Here is a 20287-nt window from a genome sequence, read left to right on the forward strand (position 1 = left end):
AGATAAACCTGGTGCATTAAGTTCACAACTCCAGGGTAGCTATATGGGCACACAGGGCCTTGGCAGTGCAGACCCCTAGACTGAATTGAATGAGATCGGACTTGAAAACTGGTTGAGTTTCAAGTAGGATATGGTTCTAACAACAGTGACCAGTGGAGACCAACCACTACTGAATCTGTCTGTGCATATATTGTGTTCTCTTTGACCAGACTTGACTGGATGCATGAGGGTGACAACTGTTTTCATGGACATGTTCAGTGAGATCACATGTTCAGTGAATCCATGCCTGGATTGGAGATGCCAATCCACGCATGTTTTCTTACACAGACCATGTGTCACAATCAGCTGAAAGCGAATGAAGGTGGCATCACTAACTGCATCATTAATATAAGTCAGACAGATCATAGAACAAAATGCTTTTGTTCCTTAAAAGCAATTGTTTTAAGAAAGAGGAATCAGAACTGTACTTGTTGGTAATCACCACTGGCCATTTTTAGAACAGTACATGCTATTAGGAAAGAGCAATCTTTTTTTCTTTTTGAGATGCTCCTTGCTGGATGATCCACATCTATTCTGTAATGACATTAACAACATACATGATGAACATGTTTAATGAGCAAGACTCAGATTCTCAATGGACAAGAGCCTTGACTTCCTCTAAACATTTTTTCTTGGCTGCAGCAGATGACCAAAATAATTTGATTACACTTTTTTTCAGAGCTTAGAAAGGCTAACCCCCAGTCATGCCAGAGCTCAACAAACCAGCATTAATAATCACCAAAAAAGGCACTTTAAAATACATTTGACAAGGAGTGACATTAATGCAATGAGGACTGGTCTAAGCCCTGCACTAAACTTTGTTATAGTTCATACAGACAGTGCATTCTGTCTCCATGTGCATGTGTGTGTATATAAATATATATATGTGCATATACTAATATTCACATACATGTATCTATCTCCATAAGTCTCTGGGGGGAGAAAAAACCATTTGCTTCCTTTAATAGTACATAAAAATTCTAGTCACTTTATTTGGAACAAAAGAATGAGAGGTGTGGCAAATCAATGCAAAGAAGTACCCTACTACACCTACTGACAAAAACAGCAATAAAATAAATACTCAAGGGTTTTTCCAGGTCATCAACTATTAAAATAGTAAAATATTTTTTAAAAGTTTATTCCATTGAAAGGAAAAGGATGGACATTTTTGGTACTGTAAATCTCACACTCATTCATATTGCTTAGGTTGAAGAGAACGTAATGAAGAGAGGAAATTTCTTCCACAAATTCCTTCTTTATAGTACCCAAGTTTCACTGATGGTGTGTTATTCCACTTAGCTTAACATATAAACAAAACTTTGTATAAATATATTTCTTTGATCTCTAAATTCTCAAGAAATTTGCACAGAGTACTGAAAGGACTTAAAGATTTTTGTGAAATAAACAGAATTGGCCATAAACCAGACCACTGCTTACCCCAGGTTCAGGTATTTCAGCTCAAGGTTTCGACAGTCCAAACCTAGCTATGTCAGAGGTGGACAAAAGGCTTACTTGTCCTTCCTGGGAACAGGTGTATAAACAAGTTCTTATTCTTAGGATATGAAAACACAATTAGTAATGGCATTTAAGGTTTACTTACTAACTGTATAGTGTCTGAGAACAAAAATCAAAGCAATTTTTAAAAGGTTAAGAGTCAGATTCTGGGCATTTCCGTTTTTTAGCTGCTGGCTCTTCAGTCTTGTGAGATTCTAAAGTGCTGGTGCTAGATTTGAGACTGGGGTCTGCTTTAAGGTTGTCCATGGCAACAGTGAAGCCTGAGAGAAGGTACCCTCCACCTCCGCTCATCAGTAGTTTGGGATGACTTCGATCTGGCAAAACCTAATCAAGACAGAAAGACATTCATGTTTCCCTAAGCAGATAAGGCCATGCTAACAATACACATGCCAGAAATCAGAATTTAAATGACACAGATTCTCTTGAAGAGAGAACAAATTAATCAGACCAATTCCTAAGGAGGTCCTTCTTTCGCATAATAGTGCAGATAAAAGTATAGAAATTGATTTGAGTGATTTTCTTTGAAAAATATAAGTGAAATAATTTCTCTTAAACCTGAAGCAAGTTCCTGGAGGTAAAAGGGCAACTGGTTTGTGTAGTGATCTAGGCCTGGCTTTCTCCCTCTTGGCTCCAGAAAGCTTCATGGTCAACAGCGGAGCTGGGTCCATGGAGAAGTAGCTATTGACATATAGCCAGAGCCTTCCTTCTCCAACACCCTGTTAACTCTTGTCAAAAATTCTTTTCTCCTGTTTCTAGAATAAGTTGACTACTGTGAAGTGCAAGGTTTTCCAGGTCTGCAGAATGTCCTGGATTAAGTAAGATATCCAGGAAGCAAAGCAGGGCCTGTGACAGTCATGAGGTGCGCCCCCCGCCACGTCTTAGATCTCTAACAGGGAACTGGCTGTTGAGGTGAAGCAACAGAAAGCCTTTAGCTGCTGCTCCTTTAAGATGTGTGCATTTAACAGTCACACATATGGAGGCTATGGGTTATTCCAAGTTGATAGCCGAGCACAGGTACCACAACTGTCCAATACTGCACTCCTCTAGTGGGCAATCTCTGCTCTGGGGTTCCTCATCATCCTGAGACTTTGTCGGAGCAGCACGCAAGCCCTTCCTCCCGCTTTGTCCTCCAACTCTGTCATAGGCATCAGACCGGCACGATGGTCTGGCAACGCTCCCTGCCTAATCCTGCTCCCTCTCTCTTTATCTTTCAAAGGTGTTTCTCCAATCAATCTCTTACACTTCTACCTTTCAGAGAACCTGAACTTACAGACTCCATCAGGAAATCCTGAACACTTGCTGCAAAGACATCCCAGCAAAGAGGAAAGGGTCACCTTCTTGTTAGCTGAGGAATTTTGCTATTATCAGTTATTCACTGTACAGTGCTCTCGAAGCCTTGGGGAAACATTAAGCACAGTTGTCTGCATTTTAAGTGTCTCTGGACTTGAGTTACTATGACATGATAAAAGAAAAAAGGGTCAGGAAAGGTCAGGGCACTTTGAGTTACAGACATGAGACTCTTTCATCTCTGTAGATAGAAACAGGGAGAGCCCCAGCTTTCGGTACTACTGCGCTGGCAACCCAGGACAGTAGCTCCCAGGGACTGGCTGTAAGAACACGTACGTACCTGGTAATTTCTGAGCCAGGTTTCAGACAGCCTGAGGTTGATGACCCCTCCTCTTTCCCGAAGTTTTGTGTAGCACTCCAACAGAGGCTAAAGGCATAAACAGAGTTCTATAAATAATTATTTTGAGGGCTGCAATGTTTAGATGTAAGAATTCTAGTCCATTCCATGTCAGTATTACCTCTTTATACTGACAGTAGACCACGAATGGCCTTGAAGGAGCCACAAAGTCCAGCAAAGACAGCAGCAGTGGAGTGGGATGGAAACGACTAGCTACAATTAACCTGCAAGAAAATGTTAGACAAATTATTTCTCTATGTCCCAAGGTGGAGCACAGGTTTTGAAATGCATCTAAAATATTCATATATTTATTTGCATGACTCACACAAGGAAGACTTTTAAATATAATATTCTAGAGATCCCAAACAGTAAAATCATGAACTATTACTTTCTAAGAAACACAAATTGGATTATAAACTCTTATGGTGCTTGGCAACTCGAAGTGGAATTTAATGACATTCTTGATTAAAAAAAAAAAATCTGGAAACAAATCCAACATTGTAACATTGGCTTTGTAGATACCCAAATCTACCTCTCCCGTCAGGTTTTCCTTAGCCCTTGCCCTTAGCCAGTATCACATCAACTGGAATGCCCCACCCACTGCAGCTAGTGGGACTGCAAAGCCCCATCTGATCATGTGCTATCATTGGAGAAATTTCAATTTCTTTTAAAACTCTGAAATCAGCATAATCAATTTCCCACCCCTGCCAGATGCAGTCTCCTTTCTTTACAAATCCAAGACAGAATCATCATGCTTGTCCCCGCTACAACCAAAGCAGATAAGCAGAGAGTGCTAATCTGCCTGAAGCAGAGCCCTTGAACACCAAGACATCGCCTGTGATCTTTCATCAACGCACCCATCTGCGTTTCTTTCACTCAGCAGAGCAGCAGCCTCTAAATGTCTTTTCTTCTGCTCTTCTTGTCTCCTCTGCTTTTCCTGAATCTTCAAGAAGAAAAATAAGAAACCAACATGCTGAGTCAGGTTTTTGGAAATACTGGTCTATCCAAACATTTTAACAATAATTATCAACTTGAACTAAAGCAACAGAGGGAGATCATTTATAGGGAAGTTGAAAACACATAAGATCCCTGCTGTTATAAAACCATCATGGAGCTACCTATATAATGCTTCTGTATCCTAAAGTTCCATCCCAAAGATGAAATCACACATGTATACACTCACACACACTCTTTCTCTGTTTTGATATTTATTATCTTGGGAGCTGATGCTCTTAAAGTCAAATCAAATCTCAAGGCTTACATGAAGTTAACTGAAGCCTTGGGGAAAGCATTATGAGGGTAGTGGGAACTCTTAACATTCTTACATAATCCTTTTTACTTCCACTCTCTTTAGGCTCCTTATAGTCTGGATCTTGAGAGACAATTTCCATTCTTTCTTGTTCTTCTGGGTGATTGCTCTCTGGGGCCTCTGCTATGCTATCTTCATTCTCTTGTTCAGAAGTCTGTTTTTCCTCCAGTGTGCCATTACTTTCTTCAACTGAAGCAATGTCTTTTGGCTCTGAAGACAACATCTCGGCAGAAAATGTACCATTTAAGAGACTGTCCACTTTGTTGAGGGGGAATTCATAAAGACCACTGAGGAAAGATTTTGGAAAACCAAAACATGCTGTTGCTGCCCGAACAGGTCCACCTCCAGGATAAAGCTGAATAATGGAGCCAAAACCTGAAAAGATAAAAGAAACAGACATCTGCTTAATGGAGACAACTTGACTATGCTACCCTCAGGGTATGCCATGTTATGGAGACTGAAAGTTTCTCTGCTTTATGTTGTTCAGAGGTTGAAGATGATGCAGCTCCTCAGGGAGGTCCATCTGGACTCTATGTATCTTCCCAATGGAGGCAACACAATTCCAAACAGGTACACAGGAAGTCTTAAAGAAGTATACCCCCATTGACACTACAGTAAAACCCTGTGCGCCTGCGAATTTGTATGTAACATGATTGGCGACTGGCTCTCAGCTTCTCTCTGGGCCAATCTTTAAACAGGCAGTTTAAAAGTTCTTATCTTCAACAGGGTCAGAGAAAGGGTAGGCAAATCAGGCTGTGTTGTTTTCTTCTAGGATAGGATACATACCTAGTATTCTTCCCACCCTATTCCCTCCCCTCAATTCAGGCCAATAAAATGAGCACCAGTTACCCAAGAGTTTACTGAAATTGAAATCACTGTCCTGAAGTCCTAGCCGGTCACAGGCTTCAGAACCACCCCCACTGACATGGAAGCTGGAAAGGACACTGCCACTGGGGATGCCAACACAGCTCAGGCTGGGAGATGTGGACTGTGGAGGAAGCTCCCAGAGACTGGAGCTGTGCAGGCACACCCAAGTCATTTCATTAACTTCCAGTAACTCAACCTCACTTTCCATGAGTTTGAATTTTTTAGACCCCTCTACTCAAATCATGGTAGGCTTTTAATGAACATCAAAACATTAAATCTTACCTCCCATTCGTTCCATCATCGCACCCAGCACCAAGCCTGCACACGTCTCCATCACAATCATTTTATTGCCAGCACGGATATTTCCCAATGTCAACATCTGGGCGAGTGTATCGTATCTCATGTGGCTAAGGAAAAAAGAATAATGTATTCATTTTTAGCTAAGCAAAGTCTTCTATTTTAACCATCATTTTTCAAGTTTTGTTTGTTTCATAAAAATGATGTTGATAAGATTATTGATTGCTTTGGAGGCAATAGTAAAAAAGGACTTACAATTTATGAAGTAGGAGGATACTTTATGCAGATGAGCAAGATTTTCATTTTATTTAAAATCATGACTTTCTTAAAGATATATTTTCCCCCAATTATACTTTTGAAAGGAAACAAAGCGTACTTAATTTTTCCAGGTTCTCTTGCATAATACATAACTGAAAGAATGCGGGTGGACGGCTTCACAACAGTAATCATGGCTTCATATCTGGAGGAAGAAAAACAGAACATTAATTTTAAAAAGCTAGTTTAAAAATATTTTATTTAAATAATACATTTTATAAATCTATAAAAATATTTTGTATTTTCATCCTTTTAAAAGCATAATTACTTACTTCTTTTTCTTCTTTTTTATATATTTATCTTGAGCAAATTCTGTCTTGTCTCGGAATGTTGTACTATTTTCAATTAATTGCTGAACTATTTCCTATAAGAAAAGGAGCAAGCAGATTTCCTGAAACTTTATTTTCATAGCACAGATAACTTCAAAGGTTTCTTACCACAGAGTGTATCCAAAAGTCTGATTCTCCAGGCCCTTTTCCACAGAAGTCCAAATGGATGAACTTAGTATTTTTATACTCTATCCAGAATTTGTATTAAAATATTAGTACCTTATAACTCCATTTAAATCAAAGTAAAAGAACAGACATATACAATTTAGGGAGAAAAGAGGTAATGTACACTGTCAGTCCTGAAGACACTGGCTGAAAACATTATTGAAAATGAACAAAGTCAAGCTCTAAGATGCAGTAAGTTATCAAATTCCCTTTTGTTAACAATATTAGTAATGTCATTCACTTACATTCTTGTGTTTAAGAAACAAAATCTTTGACACACTGAATTGCATAAACACTTCAAGCTATTTTTAATAGAAATGTACTGTATTTTTACATCTTACCTTAGGAAAAGTCTGCTTTAAAAAGCAACCAATTTCCTAAATAAAAAATGAAAACGAAACAAAAAATTCTTTGAATTTTACCTCGCCTTTAATGCCTTTGTCCTTTAAAGCTTTTATGTCATCTTGAGTAAGTTTCTGAGATTTTCCATCATCAATTATATTTCGATTATCAGTGCCCGCTTCTTTGGTTTCTAAGGAAGAAAATTGCTCTATGACATATATGATCTGAAATTATTTAAAAATCTTTCTTCTTCTAAGTTTATATCTATATCCAGCCCGTCGGCCACTTATATTTGGCCTTTCAGTTCTACTTCTTTTGTTGTTCAGTTGCTAAGTCATGTCAGACTCTTTGTGACCGCATGGACTGTACTCACCAGGTTCCTCTGTCCTCTACTATCTCCCAGAGTTTGCTCAAATCCATGTCCATTGAGTCAGTGATGCTAACCGTCTCATCCTGTGCTGCCCTCTTCTTTTGCCTTCAATCTTTCTCAGCATCGGGGTCTTTTCCAATGAATTCCACTGCCCCCACCCCAATCCACTATCCTTTCTTGTCACAACTAGCCCAAGCCTCTCATTCATATTCTTGCTTCCACTCTTGCCCCCTAACAATCCACCTGGACAGCAGAGTTCTTTTTAAAATGCAAACTGGCTCATCTATTCCAACGCACAAAACCACACAGTGACTTCCTGTAGCAATTTAAAGGCGACCCGCAAGGTTACACATGATTTGGTACCCGGCTACTTTTCAGGTCTCATTTCTCAAGCCCTGTACTCAGCCACTCCACTTCCTCATGTTCCTCAGACACAGCAGGGTGGTTACAATGCGGGAATTTGGCATTTGCTGCTCCCTCCACCTGGAATGCTCTTGCAACGTTTCCAAGTGGGTGGATCCTCTTTACATCACTCAGGGCTGAGCTTACCATCTTAGCCAAGTCTTATCTCATTCAATCAGCCTTCAGTACACCTCCCGGCTCCACCATCTGCGTAGCACACATCACCACCTGAAATTATGCTGTTTGCTTGTCTATTTGATTATTTTTGGCATTTCCCACTGCTAAGTGGGCATCCCTGATGGCTCAGATGGTAAGGAATCTGCCCTCAATGTGGGAGATCCAGGTTCAATCCCTGGGTTGGGAAGATCTTCTGCAGGAAGAAATGGCAACTCACTATAGTATTCTTACCTGGAGAATTCCACAGTCCATAGGGTTGCAAAGAGTCAGACACGACTGAATGACTAACACTTCCACTGCTAAATAAATTTTATGGGATGGTCTATCTAACAAACTGCTGTAACTGCAGTGCTTAATCATGCCTGGAATGTATTTGATGGTTAATAAAAATATGAATATTTATATCTAATATTTAATAAATATTTAGTAAAGTAGTTTGAATCAGAATTTCATTAGTATTTTAATTATTTAATAATTTTATTCATAAAATATTTTAAGTATACTTATTTTAATAAAAATTTAAGGATTCAATTTAATGATAATACTAAACCCATGAGGCTGTTACAACTTCCTATGTGTCATATGATTGAATACTCACTATAGCTTGGTCATTAAGCATGTGTTATGGTCCTATTTTACAGATAAACCTTAGAGAAACCAAATAACTGGCTCAAGGTTACCAGGTAAGTGATGAAGCTGGAACTTAAACCTAGTCAGTTGAATTAAAAACCCGACATCTTATCCTCTTCCCTATATGCTATCTACCTCAAAAGTCGGTAACTTCTAGACACCAACAGGGCTCTACACCTGTTCTTACACTGAAGTTGCAAGGATTCATGGGATTAAATATCTGGCCCACGGTCAGAGGGCTGGTTAATGATGGGCTGGAGTTAGAACCCAGGATATCTCAAAGCCAAAACCAAACCCTAATTCATTCTACTGAGCTACAGTTCTCAGATTGTGAGTTCAGATTCCTTTGGGAACAGCCTGGGCTAGCATTTCAGAATTAATTCAGGTTGACAGGTTTCTGACTGGACAGCTCAAGAGCATCTATTTTATTCATCCTAAGTAGTATAGTGCACCTGAAGTAGGCTCTTCCTTCTTCTTCTTAGGCTGAAGGCTTCCTCCATTGGTCACTTCAAATGTGGTTCCATAACTATGGCCAATGATGTTATCCAGATAGAACCACTGTTTTTCAAAAGTTACTTTCCTGGGGGGAAAAATGCAATCAATAAGCTGAATCTCATCTGCACTCAATTTAGGAAAGATATATTTGACCTAGTTTACTTCATAATCACTCTCCCTAAAGGATAATTGGCAGCATTATCTCTGACCATGAACTGACAAATGAATGAAAGAGAACCGGGCTACGGGCAGATAGATAAAATTAATAAACAAGGCACAAAAACAAAGAATTTGGAATGAGAAACAGGGACAGAAGACATTATTTTTTCCGAGGCACTGGTCTGGCTCCAATTTGCACTGACAAGATGCCCAAATTTGCATATTTCAGATTTCCTGAGTAGCATAAAGTGTTGCCAAGATTGCCGTGCCACTAACACACATACTGTGACACCTCCTGAACACAAGAAAACCTCAAAACTGAACAATCATTGAGATGACACGGATTTAACAAATTCCCTGGCCTAAATGGCCATTTTCTTTGAAAATTATCCAGTAAAACCAAATATTTGCCTGTATTTGTATTTGCCTGTAAACATTACTGACAATTCACACATTTGTAAGTGATGCCTAACACTGACAACGCTCTACTGAGGCCCTGGCAATTTTAGCTTTTCCCACTACCCAGATTTTGCTTTCCAGGTGGCACTAGTAGTAAACCCACCCTGCCAATGCAGGAGACTTAAGAGACACCGGTTTCATCCCTAGGTGGGGAAGATCCCCTAGAGAAGGAAATGGCACCCTACTCCAGTATTCTTGCCTGGAGAATCCCACGGACAGAGGAGCCTGGCAGGGTACAGTCCATAGGGTTGCAAAGAGTCGGACATGACTGAAGCACAGCACAATTTAAAAAGGAAATCCCACAAAAGCCAAAAAAAACTTTCCTTTCAAAAGAAGAGAAATAACACCTGCTGAGTGTTGATCAAAGGTTAGGTAGTATGTATCAGATGGTTCACACTTTTTGACTTAATTCTCAATTTAGTCATCCTGGACATAGCTCTTTCCAGATGAGCAATCTTGAAGCTCAGGAAAAGTGTCTTGCCCAAAATGCAGTTACATAGTAGGAGCTGGGATTTAAATCCAAGTCTGCCTGAACCCAAAGCCTGGTTCTTTCCACTACATAACACAGTCTACTCAACAAAGAACCAATGGATCTCAGGAAGTCTGTTTAGCTTCAGGACACTGCCCACACCGATAGAACTCTGAATTCTGAAAGACGTGTACTGACTAGTTTTTGTGCCCCATCCCACACCTTCTCTTTCTGTGTGCCCTGAGAGGCTGACCACAACAGAATCAGATGGCACCACATCACCCCGGCCAAAGGCTTCCCATCATTCTAGACCCCTGGATGCATCACAAGTCTCTACTGGTGCTCTAGACCTTTTCATAACTCTGTATGTGTATGTGTCCATCTTCATTAAGTCTCCTCACTAGAATCATCTGAGTGAATTTCTCCAAGATCCTAAGTGAATCAGACAGGGCCAATTCATGTTCTTTGCTGGGTCCTCAGTGACTGACACATAATAAACACTCAAAATATTTGTGGACATGAATCCCCTCAGAGAAGCTGAAACTCAGCTCAGACTAGATTGTGCACCATCCCCTGCCTCATCCTTTGAGTAGTTCAGTGCTTGTGAAACACTGGTTCTGAGCTGGGTTGGGTTTACCCTCTGGCAGCTGATCTGATATGCAAAGAAGGGTACATCACTCAAACTGACCGGCCTGACAGGAGGTCGCTGTCAGGAAAGTGGGACCTAGTCAGAAGGACATGGGCAAGAGTGAGATGCGCAGAGTCTGCTCACAGAGCCAGGATTGCTTCTGCCCAACCAGATGAGTGCAGCCCTGTGGAAAAAGTGAAGGGACAGTCTGCCCTGGTATGCAGTTGAGCTCAGAATCATTTTCTAAATAAAATGGAAACTAATGCTATGCTTCTGCCAAGAAAACTGATAAAAAGTGTTTCAAAGTATGTGTCTTAAGAATACTTTCTAGAAATAAAGATGTTGCTGTCTGTCTCCTTGGGAATGAAAAGCCTAGTCTAAAAGAGTATGTTTTTAAGACCCACATTCGAACAACCACATCTTGTGATAAAGCAACTTAAAAGGACAATACGAGAAAGAAAAACCAAAGGTTCACCTGTATAGTCGTTATACAGCTGTGTTAACTGTGGAATCATTCATCAAACTTATAACCTAAGGACTTTGCTGTACTGCTATATTTAAATTTAAAAGCTTAATTAATATAAGCATTTTATAGAAATAATGTACTTGGAAGCAAGCACACATTTCTAATCAGAAAATCTGGGAGGGTAAAAGGTGTTGGTTTCAAGAACACAAAATAGTGATGAGGGGGTTCTGGGAGGCAAGGATGAGATCAGAGGGTGAAGGGTGGGTTCTGTGAGAAGACAAGAGAGAAGAACCCAACATTTGAGGAAAGAACCCCAGGATGTGGGAAGTGGGGTGGGGGGGGGAAAGGAGGGGCTTGCTGAAGAGGGGCGGGGCACACGAGCGAGGGCCAAGAATGGGGAAAGGACTCTGGAAAGATTAAGATACTTAACATAGAGGACCAGGAATAAGGTCACGGCTCTGTTGGAAGACAGGAGGCGTGAGGGTGATCCCGAGGGCCAAGGATGGGATCCTGGGGGCTAAGTCCTCAGTGGAAAGATCCGAGAGGAGATAACGAGGGAGAAGATTGAGAATCCAGAGAACCAAGAAAGGGACCCCGGTGAGAGAGTATGTCTAGAAGGTGGCGGCGGAGAACTCCTAAGGCCAGAGACCTGACTTACTTTCTCCGCTGGACTTGCACTGCTTTAAACACATCTTCCCGTTTCAGCACCACGAAGTCGCCGTCGCGGATGCAGTGATTCCCGGGATACTGTGGCTGTGGGCCTGATTGATCCTCAGAGCTCTCCATGATGTTCAGAGGGTCTCTGCTCCGCAGCGTCCCTCCAGTTCCTCGCGCTCCGACCCTGGCGCTAGGCCGTTGCCGCCCGCAGGTTCACCTCCAGAAACCTAAGGGGACGCAAAGCCTCCGACCGGCACCACCCCCACGTGCTGCGTGCCGCTTCCGCTTTCCGGTCGGAACCTCGGGAGGGCTTCCGGTAGCCTCGCGGCTTCCGTCTGGCTAATCTCCTTGATTGGCTGTCCTCCATCCCGCCCCTCACATCTCGGCGCGGCTTCGGGTGGAAGTTGCGTCACAGAAGCGCCAAAAAAGAAATAGGAAAAGTTTGGTTTGCATCGCTGTTGTGGCTGCCTACTGTAGACGTTTTCTGGCTAACCTATGCGGTCTAGGTGGAGAAGTTGAGGTCCTCTAGCCGCTACAACAGACAAGACTCGGTCCTGAGCCGGAACGTCAGGAGAGCTAAGCGTGAAAAGTCTGCGAGGCTTGGGTAGAGTCACCTGAGGAGCTCGCACCGCGAAGTCTCTTCTCACCTCGCCTTGCCTTCCCACTAGAGGAAGCGAGAGTCAGCCGAGCAGTGAATTGAGTGTTTTGGGACCTCTGTCTTTTGCAAGTAAGAGCTTAGTCTTGAGGAGACGTAAGTGAAGTGGCATATATAACCAAGCATAGCAGCCCGACAGTGGGTTTTACTCATTCTCCAGACCTACCTCTTGGATTTGTGTTGGAATTTTTACTAGTTATTCTCACCATATTACCTCATTTGTAAAAGACGCGGCAGGTAGCGTTTGGAAGCAGCGCTTCAGCTTAAGAATGGCAGAGATGAAGTTTCAGCCCAGTACTGTCACCAGACAACTTTGATCTTAATCAATTCGCTTATTTCCTGTGGTCTAAATTTTTTAAATATATGACGTGGTCTATATATTATCAAAGCCCTATTAGTTCCTTAACATCATGAACTTATTAACTTATTTATTAATTAAATGCTTTAAATAAAGATGCGGATAGGCTGTTTTGGAATGAATTGCCCTACAGTCTGCTGCTGCTGCTAAGTTGCTTCAGTCATATCCGACTCTGTGCGACCCCATAGACGGCAGGTCACCAGGCTCCCCCGTCCCTGGGACTCTCCAGGCAAGAACACTGGAGTGGGTTGCCATTTCCTTCTCCAATGCATGAAAGCGAAAAGTGAAAATGAAGTCGCTCAGTCTTGTCGGACTCTTTGAGACCCCATGGACTGCAGCCCACCAGGCTCCTCCGCCCATGGGATTTTCCAGGCAAGAGTACTGGAGTGGGGTGCCATTGCCTTCTCCGGCCCTACAGTCTATGTTATGATAAATTCTTATTTTTATCCTTAAGATAGAAACTTTTTAAAATTGAAGTGTAGTTGATTTATAATGTTAGATTCACGTGTACAATATAATGTTTAAATTTTTATAGATTATACTTTACTTAAAGTTAAACTTCAGGGAATACCTTGGGCTAAGTGCTTCCACCGCAGGGGGCACAGGTTCCATCCTTGGTCAGGAAACTAAGATCCTGCATGCGGTGCAGCCAAAAAACAAAAAAAAACAAAAAAAACCGTAAAGAAAAGAAAATCCCAATCATAAAGTTATTATGAAATTGAAATATTGGCTCTATTCCCTGTTGTGTGCATTGCATTTTTTTCAGTTACTTTATACCTAGTAGTTTGTACCTCTTAATCTCCTTTACCGATTGCACCCACACCCCTCTCTACTAGTTTTTAAACATTAAAAATGTTTTTATTTATGGCTGTGTTGGGTCTTCCTTGTGGTGCCCTGGCTTCTCAATAAAGTGGCTTCTGTTGTTACAAAGCACAGGCTCCAGGGCTCCTGCGCCTCAGTATTTTCCCAGCTGGAGCTCAGTAATTTGTGGCAAAGGGGCTTAGTTGCCCCAAAGGCATGTGGATGCAAATTCCTAACCACTGGATCACCAGGGAAGTCTTTGTTTTATTTTTTAGATTCCACTTATAAGTGAAAATATACAGTACCTTTCTCTGACTGACTTCATTAAGCATAAAACTCTTCAGCTCTATCTATTTTGTTGCACATGGCAGAGTTTGTTTTTCATAGTTGAGTAATGTTTCATGGTGTGTGTGTATGTGTGTACATACCACATCTTTATCCATTCAATTTAGGTTGCTTCCATATCTTAGCTGTTGTAAATAATGTGTCTGTGAATGTTTGGGTGAATACCTTTTTAAATTAGTGGTTTTGTTTTCTTCCTGTACTCTGGAGTGAAATTGCTGAATCATGTGGTGGTTCTATTTTTAATTTCTTGAGGAAGCTCCACACTATTTTCTATAGTTGCTACACCAATTTACATTCCTACCAACAGTGTAGTAAGGTTCCCTTTTCTCCACATCCTCCCCAACATAAATTTGTTGTGTTTTTGACAATAGCCATTGACAGGTGTTAAGTGACAGCTCATTGTAGTTTTTGATTTGTGGCGTGGCAAAGCTGTGACAAACCTAGACAGCGTATTATAAAGCAGAGACATTACTTTGCTGAAAAAGGTCCTTATAGTCAAAGCTATGATTTTTCCCAGTGGATGGATGTGAGAGTTGGACCATAAAGAAGGCTTAGCAGTTGAAGAGTTGATGCTTTTGAACTGTGGTGATGGAGAAGACTCTTGAGAGTCCCTTGAACAGCAGGGAGATCAAATCAGTTAATCCTAAAGTAAACCAGTCCTGAATATTCATTGGAAGGACTGATGCTAAAGCTGAAGCTCTAATACTTTGGCTACCTGATGCGAAGAACTGAATCACTGAAAAAGACCCTAATGCTGAGAAAGATTTAGATGGTTGAATGGTATCACCAACTCAATGAACATGAATTTGAGCAAGCTCCAGAATATGGAGATGAGGAAGCCTGGTGTGCTGCAGTTCATGGGGTCGCAAAGAGTTGGACACGACTGAGTGAACAACAAATGACCAAAATAAAAGTTAATTAACTAAAAAAAGAATATCCATGTGTCTCTAATAAAAGTGGATAGAACACTGCTGGACTGACTGTAAGGAGCTGTGATGATGTATTCCTAAAGTCACAGGTCAAGATAATGTTCAGCTAGTGCTGCCCTGTAGTAAGTCTCACAACAGTACAAAGTTATTTTAGAGTTAATTACCTCTTGTTTTCACTTCTATTGTGGGAATTCCTTGAAAGCAATTATGGTACCTTTTCTTATTTTTATCATGGGATAAAATCATTTTAATCATTCAATATACTTGTTTAAACATCTGTGGTATGCCTTAAAAAGAGGTGAGGATTAGAAGAGTAACTGCAGAGTGTTTGGAGTTTGTACCATTCTGTGCAACATCACAAGCCTGTTTGCTGGTCTCAAACTAGAGTATATATTAGTTTTTGCTTATTTACTGTGTTAATACATTTTTAGGAATACAGTTTCCCCTACAGTTTTGATGAGGACTTTCCTATTCTCTATCTTTTGAAAGACATGAATGGAAAGTACAGAGGCAGAGGATTTGGACAAGGAAGATTTCAAAGCTGGAAAAGTGGAAGAGGTGGTAGGGGCTTCTCAGGAAAATGGAGAGAAAGAGAGCACAGACCTGACCTGAATAAAGCCACAGGAAAACATCCTGGTAGGAGAGGCCAACAGTAGTTCAATTTTTTTTTTTTCTTCCATGAAGCAATCTGTTCATGCCTGTTGTGAAAAGCAGTTTAATTCAAATTTGTCTGTCTTTTATTTGATGTTACCCTTAAAGGTAACATTTGGATGTTAATATCCAAAATTAGTGAAACCTGTAATTTAGATATTTGTTAATAACATGTCAGTATCTCATTAAAAGGGGAAGCAAATTAGAAAAAAATGTTTCTATTAACCCAGTATTCTGTTTTTGTGGGTTTTTTTGCTTTTTCAGAACAAACCCCACAGTCTTTGCTACTACAGTCAACATTGGATCACTTCATACCATATAAAGGCTGGAAGCTTTATTTCTCTGAAGGTAGAGTTTTAAGTGCTAAAGTACTATAAGTCTTATTTTCTTAACTTTCTTTAGATGCTACATCTCAAATTACTATAATTTATTCTGCTTACATATATATATATGTGTGTATATATATTTATATATATACCTCCATCTCCTTTTCTTTAATCTTGATTCACCCAAACAAATTATGTTTCAGGAGCATTATTTTTCATTTTTGTATCAGAAAAACAAACCCACACTAGTTATTTCAAAAAGAGGATTTAATACAGGGAATTGGGTATACAGACAGAGGATTAAAAGAACACAAAGGGAACATTAAGGTAAACTCCTAGATAGTATTAACTCTGGAAAACAGCAACTAACCTTTTGACTGAGGAAACAAAAGATAAATAGTGCTGAAGTTGGACTTCCTGGTTGTCTTAGCAGTAAAGAATCCACCTGCTGATGGATGAGATGTGGGTTTGATCCCTGGGTGGTGAAGATCCCCTGGAGAAGGAAATAGCAACCCACTCCAGTATTCTTGACAGAATAATCCCATGGACAGAGGAGCCTTATGGGCTACAGTCCACGGGGTTGCAAAAAGTTGGACGCAACTGAGCACACGTGCACACTGAGGTTCCAGAACCTAAGAATTCAAAGGAGGAGCCACAGCGTAGCTGCAGTTTCAGCCTTAGAGGGACAGCCTACAAACCTGTATTTGGACCTCTGCAAAATATCTTTCAGAGCTGTGCTCAGACTCTGAGGTGAATTAAGCTGGTTGCTGCTGGTAATTCTGGCAGGAGAATGGTTGGTGCTTGGAGTTGGGGGCTAGAACTGTAGCTATCCTCTACATCTGGAGAAATGCTGAAAAGAATTGTAAACAATGAATTCCTTTCTTCCTATCCTTCCACCTGCCAATACCTAAAGTTGCCTTTAATTGGCAGAACTTTACAGAAATCTGGGAAATGTATTGTGCAGATCTTGAAAATAGAATCACAGAGCAGAAAATAGAAGGATAGGCTTAGAACCAAGAGACAACAACCAACAAAGTTTATGTAGAAACATAGTTAAGGATTTCTCCTTTATCGGTTAACTTCATATATCTGTGTGTATGGATTTGGAGAATTGTCTTTTCTATGGTCTTATAGTATTGTGGGCTTGTTATATCTCCCTCTAGACTGCATTGCTTGCTTCATACCACGTACTCAGTATTCATTTTGTGAATGAAGAAAGTGATTTACAAATGCTTTTCCTATTGAGAGTTGTGTTCTTTTTTTCTGTCATATGAGAAATGTTATGTTTCATAGTTGATGTGTCTTGTGTTGCTTTAGGATGCACTAGCCACCAATACCTGCAGTATTTCCCTAGCGGTTAGCGCAGAACAAGGCGCCTTTGGCCAGTTGTACTTTGAAACTCCAGTCTCCTTCACTGTACTGATCGTCTGTGGGAGACCAACTCAAAAATGTTACAGAACTTTACCAAGTGGAAGATAACTTTACAGTTTTGGGACTGGAGTCAAGTTGTAACCTACCTACCCTGATCTCAGGAAGGGATCTGACAAGTGGCTATTTGAACTAGTAGGATTTTCTTTGCAAAGAGATAAGAGTTTAGTCTGTGTGCTAAACTTTGGCTCTATCATGTAAGCTATTTGAACTAGTAGGTCTTACTAGGTGTCACATTTCATTGTAAAGATTTTCAGATATTGGTGGTTTTAGAGCTACTTCCTGTCTGCATTTCAGATTATGCAGACCTGAACTTGTTTTAGAATCTTAAGTTTACATTTTATACCAGTTCTAATCTAAATGTAATCAGAAGGCACAGTGATTATAAGCCATCTACCATGTATATAAATAGTATTTCTTCTGTCTCATGAAAAATGTGCTTATACATTTGTGATTATTATTAGTCTGATGTCATATTTGTTGGATTAGTTTACAGTGACAGCATTCCTTTTATTGAGAAGATTGAAGCATTTGAAAGTTTTTTCACAGAGCGTATTGAGTTATATGATAAGGTAAGGTTCTTGTACAACAAAGCTACTAGTCCACCTTTATGTGTCGTCTTATTGAACAGTGTATTTGAGGTGCTAGTAATTGTGACTATAGACAGTGGACTGCCTTGGCCCAGCTACCAGCTTCCCACTTACCAGCAGTGTGGACATTGGTGAATTACTTACTTTCTTTGTGCCTTAGTTTTCTTATCTATTATTAGAGTATAATAGTATTAATACCTACTTCAAAGGGTTGTTAAGTGGCATAAGTCAGTTCCGTTCAGTTCAGTCGCTCAGTCGTGTCTGACTCTTTGCAACCCCGTGAATCACAGCACGCCAGGCCTCCCTGTCCATTACCAACTCCGAGTTCACTCAGACTCATATATTTTAAATACTAGAACTGTGCTCGACACAAAACATAGAATACTTATTATCACCATATTAACATATATGCTTTCTCATAGTGTGTGATCGAATGCTCATGATAATTCACTCTGAAAAACCAATCCTTATTTTCATATCTTAATATTTTATAGGATGAAATAGAAAGAAAGGGAAGTATTTTGGTGGATTTTAAAGAACTGATAAATGATGATGAAATAATTAAACTGATACCAAATATAGCAAATGAATTAAGGGATACACCTGAGAAAACCCTGGCTTGCATGGGTCTGGCAATACATCAGGTAAATGTTTATTTTGTGACTTTTGTCAAACTTTAAAAGGAAGATTTCACAGTAACAGTACCTTCTCATAGACTAATTTTTATCAACAGACCTTTGCTAGAACTGAAAGGTTGCAGTCTGGTTAGAGGAAGACTTCGTAGGTGTGGGGGGCTTTATAATGGGTCTTAAAGTGTTACTGAGGACTGGATGTAGAGCAGAGGAGGTCAGGGTATCCGAATGAGGGTTCATTACAAAGATTCATCACAGGATTTATACACTGCTCGTGACCTAAGACTGGGAACTGTTTTCAGACTGTTTTCAGACTCCTCTTGTTCATTAGTTCATATCTAAATTACCACATCCTTTCACTTTTATTTCTAAAGTGTCTCTTAAATCCACCTCTTTTCCATCTTTACAGTCTATTTCATCTTTCCTTAACGGTTGCCATACATGGTAAAACATGGTTTGTCCTTGGAAACCATGGTGACTGTTTCCTGCCAAATGACGCCCAAACCCTTTATGTGGCATTGAAAGCCTTCCATAACGTAGTTCAACTTCTCTTCCCACTCTGTATTTACTACTATCCAGCTAAACTGAGGTCCCTCTAGGATTCTCTGAGTCCTGTACCTCTTACACGTGCTGTCCATTTGGCATAGAATGCCCCTTGCCTCACATATCCAAATGTCTTGGGTCTAACTCAGTTATGACTCTGTGAAACCTTTTCATGACTCCTTTTCAAAACTCATATGGTTTTTTGGTCTGTATATCTTTATGGTAACAATTACAGCTGTGTATTCACATCTCATTTTTTTCAGAGATGAGCCATTTTTTTCAGAGATGATTATTTTTTTCATGGCAGCATGCTGCTTTGTACACACGTAGATGGTAAATATTTATTTTACCTAATGTCAAATGCCAAGAAAGTAAGTATTGGTTATTTCAGAAGTCATCTTTATTTCTTTATCTTAACATTGAATTTGAAGAAGTAGAAAATATTTTTTCACCAGAATACATCTAGAATGTATAGCTTTGGGGGCTTCTGTAAGGACTTTTAATACTAGGTTTAGTTGAGACAGAAAGTAGCAGACTTTCTGTCAGTCCAGGGACAGCAAAACCCCAGGTAAAACATAATCCACTATAAAATAATTGATCTTAATTAAATATCATAATTTTAAAGGGCAGTTAGAGTTCTGTTAATCTCTCTGAACTGTTTATATTCTAAACTTCATAGTCTCTGTAAAAGAGTTCTGCTTCAAGAGGATATTTTGTTAAGTAACTCTTAAGTAAATGTCTGTCTTGTCTAGGTATTAACTAAGGACCTCGAAAGGCATGCAGCTGAGTTACAAGCCCAAGAAGGATTGTCTCGAAGTGGGGAAACAGTGGTTAATGTGCCACACATTCACGCAAGGTGAAGAATTTGCTGGTATTAAAGTATTATCACAATCAGGCACTGAAGCCTATTTAAGAATGAGAACCTCATTTTATAAAGTCAAAGAAATCAGTAAAAAGGGTATGACTTTATTGCTAACTCAGTGGTTATCATACCCAAGTGAACATGCTGAATTTAAAGAGATCATGATAGAAATAAACCTTTTCTGCCCAAATCAGTTGATATATGAGCCTGCAAATTTTTGTGTTAACTTTGGATGTATGCCTATCTAGACTCTGCTGATTACATTTAATAATCCCTGTAATACACTAAGTGGTGTAATTAAATTTTGTTCAAGTTATTAGATTTCTATTAAACACAGAACAAATGGACTTTTTTCTTGAATTTATCTGTATTGTATTACAAGATTTTAAATTC

General features: G+C 39.9%; 2 protein-coding genes across 5 annotated transcripts in view; one reads left to right on the forward strand and one right to left on the reverse strand.

Moving 5' to 3' along the window:
* Positions 1–1007: 1007 nt before the first annotated feature.
* TRMT6 (tRNA methyltransferase 6 non-catalytic subunit) lies at positions 1008–12052 on the reverse strand. Of its 2 annotated transcripts, XM_005891055.2 has the most exons (11): positions 11776–12052; positions 8894–9021; positions 6943–7052; positions 6299–6390; positions 6088–6171; positions 5697–5821; positions 4564–4922; positions 4096–4181; positions 3360–3462; positions 3182–3268; positions 1008–1878 (listed from the first exon to the last, which is right to left on the reverse strand). In XM_005891055.2, exons 1-11 carry the CDS (start codon positions 11901–11903, stop codon positions 1687–1689), a joined length of 1494 nt encoding a protein of 497 aa, XP_005891117.1. In that variant the 5' UTR covers positions 11904–12052; the 3' UTR covers positions 1008–1686. The 2 variants fall into 2 exon arrangements, with proteins under 2 accessions (XP_005891117.1, XP_070237360.1); XM_070381259.1 differs by lacking the exon at positions 8894–9021 and having other exon boundaries at positions 11776–11952.
* Positions 12053–12176: 124 nt separating this feature from the next.
* MCM8 (minichromosome maintenance 8 homologous recombination repair factor) overlaps positions 12177–20287 on the forward strand; it is a 46992-nt gene continuing 38881 nt past the window's right edge. For 2 of the 3 annotated variants that reach the window (XM_005891052.3, XM_070381258.1), the window contains exons 1-6: positions 12177–12501; positions 15352–15498; positions 15778–15861; positions 17757–17839; positions 18352–18501; positions 19785–19888. In XM_005891052.3, coding sequence (XP_005891114.1) covers positions 15354–15498; positions 15778–15861; positions 17757–17839; positions 18352–18501; positions 19785–19888 — 566 coding nt within the window. In that variant the 5' untranslated portion in view covers positions 12177–12501; positions 15352–15353. Of the gene's footprint in view, positions 12502–15293; positions 15499–15777; positions 15862–17756; positions 17840–18351; positions 18502–19784; positions 19889–20287 lie in introns of all 3 variants that reach the window. The other variant, XM_070381257.1, reaches the window with a different exon arrangement.

The sequence above is a fragment of the Bos mutus genome, chromosome 13, assembly GCF_027580195.1.
Source record: "Bos mutus isolate GX-2022 chromosome 13, NWIPB_WYAK_1.1, whole genome shotgun sequence".
In the NCBI taxonomy this organism is placed as follows: domain Eukaryota; kingdom Metazoa; phylum Chordata; class Mammalia; order Artiodactyla; family Bovidae; genus Bos; species Bos mutus.

Bases quoted from the DNA above. Each gene is read 5' to 3' on its own strand.
- TRMT6 (XM_005891055.2), bottom strand. From the start codon at position 11,903: ATGGAGAGCTCTGAGGATCAATCAGGCCCACAGCCACAGTATCCCGGG. The intron at 6,172-6,298 runs GTAAGTAATTAT...TTCTTCCTCCAG, and splicing joins ATAAAAAAGAAGAAAAAGAA to ATATGAAGCCATGATTACTG. The intron at 4,182-4,563 runs GTAAGAATGTTA...TTCTTCTTGAAG, and splicing joins GTGGAAGTAAAAAGGATTAT to ATTCAGGAAAAGCAGAGGAG.